The following is a 6,000-nucleotide window of genomic DNA, read 5'->3' as shown; positions in this document are numbered from 1 at the left end:
AGAGGAGCAGCAGCGCTTGTGCAAACCGGGAAGATGGCGGCCGGCGGCGGCGGAGGCAGCAGTAAGGCCTCCTCCTCGTCGGCCTCTTCGGCAGGGGCTCTGGAGTCCTCGTTGGATCGAAAATTCCAGTCGGTAACCAACACCATGGAATCCATTCAAGGCTTGTCGTCTTGGTGTATAGAGAACAAAAAACACCACAGTACTATCGTCTACCACTGGATGAAGTGGCTCCGGAGATGTGAGTGTTGGGGGTGACTAGGGAAGGGAAGACTGGGGAAATGGAAGGAAGTGTGGCCCGAAACGCCTGGGGTTTTCCCACGGAGCCTCAGCGTTTGGTTGGGATTGTTCACATTAAAGGTTTGACCCTAGTGTTCCCAAACCCAGACTCCATTCCTAGCCAGGATTGTCTTGAATTGCAGGAGACTCATTTCTTGGGTTTTTTAGCTATTGAATTGTTGTGACCTTGGGCCGTTGGGCCCAGATCCATAGAGATTTACGTATATATATTTTTAATATTTCAGAACCTTGTAAGGTGTATTGATTTTTCCGAACCTTCGCGGAAATTGTAGCGTCTGTTTATTTCTTACAGGCCTTGACGTGTTAGTGATTTCTGGCTTTCCTGATGGTAGGCAAGCTGTGGTTTTAAGCAGTAGTAAATCCAGTGATGTTTAATACGGAGTGCCTTGTCTGGATGAATGTATCTAAAACTTGTGATGTGTAGTAAGGAGAGCCTTACCTGGATGAATGTTAAGAAGCAGCATGAGCTCTGCATAGATCTGAGGCACCACCGGGTTTTACCTGTACCTGTGTTTGCTGCAATATAATACAGGTTTCTTGTATACTGACCAGAAACAACTGCGATACTGTAGTCATAGTCAGTATCATCATTAATACCTTAAAATATAAATCGTGTCCAGTTATTATTATTTTTTTTTTTGAGACGGAGTTTTGCTCTTGTCGCCCAGTCTGGAGTGCAGTGGCGCGATCTCGGCTCACTGCAACCTCCGCCTCCCGGGTTCAAGCGATTCTCCTGTCTCGGCCTCGCGAGTAGCCGGGATTACAGGCGCCCGCCACCATGTCCGGCTAATTTTTTGTATTTTTAGTAGAGACAGGGTTTCATGTTGGCTAGGCTGTTCTCGAACTCCCGACCTCAGGTGATCCACCTGCCTCGGCCTCCCAAAGTGCGGGGATTACAGGCGTGAGCTCCCCCGTGCCCGGCCCCGTTACTTTTTAATTACCTGAAATACCTTTTTATACAATTGAGTTGATCTCATGGGTAATCACAAAAGGAAATGTGCTTTTTGAATATGTAGTACCTTTTTCTTCAGTTATGCCTTTTTTGTCTTTATCCTGGAGATTTTTCCATTTTGCTGCTTTACTACAGAAATGAGCTCTGTTAAAGCATGGATTGTTTGCAGAAGGTTTCAAATCTTACAGGAGGAAGTGTGGAGAAGTCACTGTTTCCTGCTGAGAAGAGAGGGTTAACTCTTACTCCATATATATCTATTAGAATTTTTCTTTGCTTCCTGCCTGCGGCATTTCACCAGTGAGACCCATCATCCAGTTATTCTGCCTTATTTCACTTTTGCCATTGCTCCTGTAGTGTTTTGATTTGTTTACCTTTTAGAGAACAGATAGATAAAGTTTGCAAAATTATAGGCCCCATGCTTCAAACTATTTGTGTTTAAAGTTTTGAGAGGGATGTTTTGTGGTTCTTTGAATAATAATGCAGAGAAATTAGTAGATACAAGACAGAATTACCTGTGTTTACCAATAACAGATCAAATAGTTTTCTTGCCCAGAGATAAAATTATAACGTGCAAAAACATCAAATATGCTAACAGTCATCATCGAAGACTCACATGTTAAGTATCTGCTATGTGCCCAGCCATCTCATTGTACCTTAAAATCGTCTGAGAAGTAGATTTTTTAATCACTGATTTACAAACGAGGAAACTAAGACTCAGAAATTAAGTTGCTTAAGGTTACTCAGTAAAATGGTGGGGTTAGGGTTTGACTTCAGCATTAACTTTGTAAAATAATGTTTAATGTACTTGGTACACCAGTGATATATTGCAAGCAGTTCTAATGTGAGTGAGAGAACCTATTCTCCACCCTATTTTAAAACATTTTTACTAAACTATACAAGCATTTTACATTTCCTCACCTTGGGCTCTGGGGCTTTAACTGTATGGTTACATCATTTGCAAGAATAAGTTGGTCCCCGTCCTGTCTCTGCTGTGTGGGATCACCAGTGACAATTACAGTTTTTTTTCTAGTCAGCAATAATGAGATATAATGAAGCCAGAATTTTTTACCTCAGCTGTTGTTGCTATTGTGCCTGAGCTTATTTCCTTTGTTGATATCTTAAGAGTGAAAAAATGAATGCTCCAGGAGGGCAGTGTGTCAGTTGAAGTGCATTGTGTGTAGTTTATATAGTTAAGTGCTTTTGGCTAAAACAACATCATACATTGATGTTGTTTTTCTAGCGGAATGGAATTTAACTTTCTAAAATGATTAAGGGTAATTTTAGTCATTTTGTATTTACATTTAATGAACTTCATTGATCTCACTGTAAATAAAGTGTTTTGAGAGAAATATTCAGCAGAATGGTGTGGGGCGCAATGAAAACAGTTTATGCATGGGCCTTGTTTTCATTTAAGTTATTTCTTTACAGTTATACTTAGTTTAGTTTGAGTTTGGTTTCTAAGTCAGCTTTAGGAAAAATTGTGAAGTAGGTATCTTTGTCATTCCCAGCCTTTCTGTTCATTTTCCTGATGCCACTTTGCTTATCTTTTTTCTTCTGACATCCATTATTTAGTAACATATTTATATTTAGACCTCAGTATAAATTTAAGTAACTGTTAGATTCCAGAGATATTTTTATTTTATCCTTTATTTCATAATGTGTAATTAGACTTTTGTTCATATAAAAGGAAATAATTTAGAGAAATAGGCTACCTGAGGATATGTTCCAGATATATTTTTATTTTATCCTTTTTTTTTTTTTGAGACGGAGTCTCGCTCTGTCGCCCAGGCTGTAGTGCAGTGGCGCGATCTCAGCTCACTGCGACCTCCGCTTCCCAGGTTCAAGCAATTCTCCTGCCTCAGCCTCCTGTGTAGCTGGGACTACAGGTGCCGGCCACCACACACGGCTAATTTTTGTATTTTTTTTTAGTAGAGATGGGGTTTCACCATGTTGGTCAGGCTGGTTTCAATCTCCCAACCTCCGGTGATCCACCCGGCTTAGCCTCCCAAAATGCTGGGATTACAGGCATGAGCCACTGCGTCCTTCTTTTCTTTTCTTTCCTTTTTTTTTTGAGATGGACTCTGACTCTTGTCGCCCAGGCTGGAATGCACGATGTCGGCTCTCTGCAACCTCCGCCTCCCGGGTTCCTGTGATTCTCCTGCCTCAGCCCCCTGAGTAGCTGGGATTACTGGCGCACATCACTAAGCCCCGCTAATTTTTGTATTTTTAGTAAAGACGAGGTTTCACCATGTTGGTCAGGCTGGTCTCGAACTCCTGACCTCTTGATCCGCCCACCTCAGCGTCCCAAAGTGCTGGGATTACAGGCGTGAGCCACTGTGCCTGGCCTATCCTTTATTTCATAATGTGTAATGAGACTTTTGTTTGTATTAAAGGAAATAATTTAGAGAAATAGGCTACCTGAGTATATGTTTCATAGATGATGAGTTCTTTTAATTTGCTTGACAATAGCGTTCATTACCATCTTTTTTTCTTTTTCTTTTTTTTGAGACGGAATTTTTGTGCTCTTGTCGCCCAGACTGGAGTGCAATGGCACTATCTCAGCTCATTGCAACCTCCACCTCCAGGGTTCAAGCAGTTCTCCTGCCGCAGCCTCCCGAGCAGCTGGGATTACAGGCACACGCCACCACGCCCAGCTAATTTTTGTATTTTTAGTAGAGACGTGGTTTCACCATGTTGGCCAGGGTGGTCTCGAACTCCCGACCTCAGACCATCATTTTCTCAAGTGATCTTTCTGTAGCATAAACAAATGTCATTCCTCTGCTTTAAAACCCTGCAGTGATATCTCATTGCAACAACGTGAACATCTGAATTTCTTTTACGTTGATCTATAAGTCCTATACAATCGGCTCTGCCTACCTTGGGCTTCTTCACATCCTGCCTCATTCTCATTGTTTAGATCAAAGCTCAAATATTACCTCCTCAGAAAGACCTTCTTTGATCACCTTCTTTTTTTTTTTTTTTTTTGAGATGGAGTCTTAATAGATTTTTAAAGTTACGTGTATCTGTTTAATTTAATTTAATTTAATTTAATTTTTTTGAGACAGAGTCTCACTTTGTCTTCCAGTCTGGAGTGCAGTGGCATGATCTCAGCTCACTGCAACCTCTTCCTCCCAGGTTCGAGTGATTCTCTTGCCTCAGCCTCCTGAGTAGCTGGGATTGCAGGCATGCACCACTAAGCCCAGCTAATTTTTTTTTTTTTTTTTGAGACAGAGTTTCACTCTTGTCACCTAGGCTAGAGTGTAGTGGCATGATCTCGGCTCCCTGCAGCCTTCGCCTCCCGGGTTCAAGTGATTCTCCTGCTTCAGTCTCCCAAGTAGCTGGAATTACAGGTGTGTGCCACCATGCCCGGCTAATTTTTGTATTTTTAGTAGAGGCGGGGTTTCACCATGTTGACCAGGCTGGTCTTGAACCCCGGACCTCAGGTAATCCACCTGCCTCAGCCTCCCAAAGTGCAGGGATTACAGGTGTGAGCCACCGTACCCAGTGCCTGGCTAATTTTTGTACTTTTTGTGGAGACAGGGTTTCACCATGTTGGCCAGGGTGGTCGTGGACTCCTGATCTCAGGTGATCTACCCGCCTCAGCTTCCCAAATTGCTGGAATTACAGGCGTGAGCCACTGCGCCCGGCCTCACCTTATTTCAAGTAGTGCCTTCAATTGCTGTCGTATCATATTATTTTCAGTATATATTACCTTGTTTGTTACGTTTATTGTCTGGCTTCCCTCCACCAGATGACAGGGCTGTCTTGTTTGCTGCTCTGTCCCCAAACAACTAGAATAGTGCTGGCATACAGTTAGCAATCAGTAAATATTTGCCAACATAATGTTGTGAAATAGCTAATCAAGAACTTAAGGAGCAGAATTGCTTTAATTTCTGTTTATCAGAAGGAAGCATTTATAATTTAGTGAAAGAAATTACAGGTACAGTAGTTGGAGACATGGATTTGATGTGCAGTTTACCCAGATTATAATTTCTATACTTCTTTCTTTCTTTCTTTTCTGTGGGGAGGTGGGGGAGGGACAGAGTCTGGCTCTGTTGCCCAGGCTGGAGTACAGTGGCATGATCTCCACTCACTGCAACCTCCACCTCCTGGGCTCAAGCGATCCTGCCACCTCAGCCTCCTGAGTAGCTGGAACTGCAGGTGCATGCCACCACACCTGGCTAATTTTTATGTTTGGGTTTTTTTTTTTTTTTTTTTTTGATACAGAGTCTCGCTCTGTCGCCCAGGCTGGAGTACAGTGGCGGGATCTCGGCTCACTGCAACCTCCATCTCCTGGGCTCAAGTGATTTTCATGCCTCAGCTTCCTGAGTAGCTGGGATTACAGGCACATGCCACCATGCCCAGCTAATTTTTGTATTTTTTAGTAGGGACGGGGTTTCGCCATGTTGGCCAGACTGGTCTCAAACTCCTGACTTCAAGTGATCCGCCCACCTCAGCCTCCCAAAGTGCTGGGATTACAGGCGTGAGCCACCACGCCCGGCCAAATTTTTATGTGTTTTGTAGAGACGAGGTATTGCCATGTTGCCCAGGCTAAACTCTTGGGCTCAAGCTGTCTGCCTGCCTTGGCCTCCCAAAGTGGTAGGATTACAGGCATAAACCACCAGGCCCAGCCCTTCTTTCCCATTTTTAATGTAAAATGTGAATCAATATGGAAAAGTATAAAAGAGTTAGGCCTGTGTTAACATGTTAACTCCAGTCACTTAATACTGGATGACACTTTGCAAAGTACT

General features: G+C 43.1%; 1 protein-coding gene across 17 annotated transcripts in view; it reads left to right on the top strand.

The window, feature by feature from the left end:
• RPRD2 (regulation of nuclear pre-mRNA domain containing 2) overlaps positions 1–6,000 on the top strand; it is a 125,343-nt gene continuing 119,343 nt past the window's right edge. For all 17 annotated transcript variants that reach the window (XM_073996513.1, XM_073996535.1, XM_073996517.1 and 14 more), the window contains exon 1: positions 1–238. In XM_073996513.1, the coding sequence (XP_073852614.1) occupies positions 34–238 (205 nt within the window). In that variant the 5' untranslated portion in view covers positions 1–33. The remainder of the gene's footprint in view (positions 239–6,000) is intronic.

The sequence above is a fragment of the Macaca fascicularis genome, chromosome 1 (genome assembly GCF_037993035.2).
Source record: "Macaca fascicularis isolate 582-1 chromosome 1, T2T-MFA8v1.1".
In the NCBI taxonomy this organism is placed as follows: Eukaryota; Metazoa; Chordata; class Mammalia; order Primates; family Cercopithecidae; genus Macaca; species Macaca fascicularis.
This window is presented reverse-complemented; position numbering and strand designations above follow the sequence as displayed.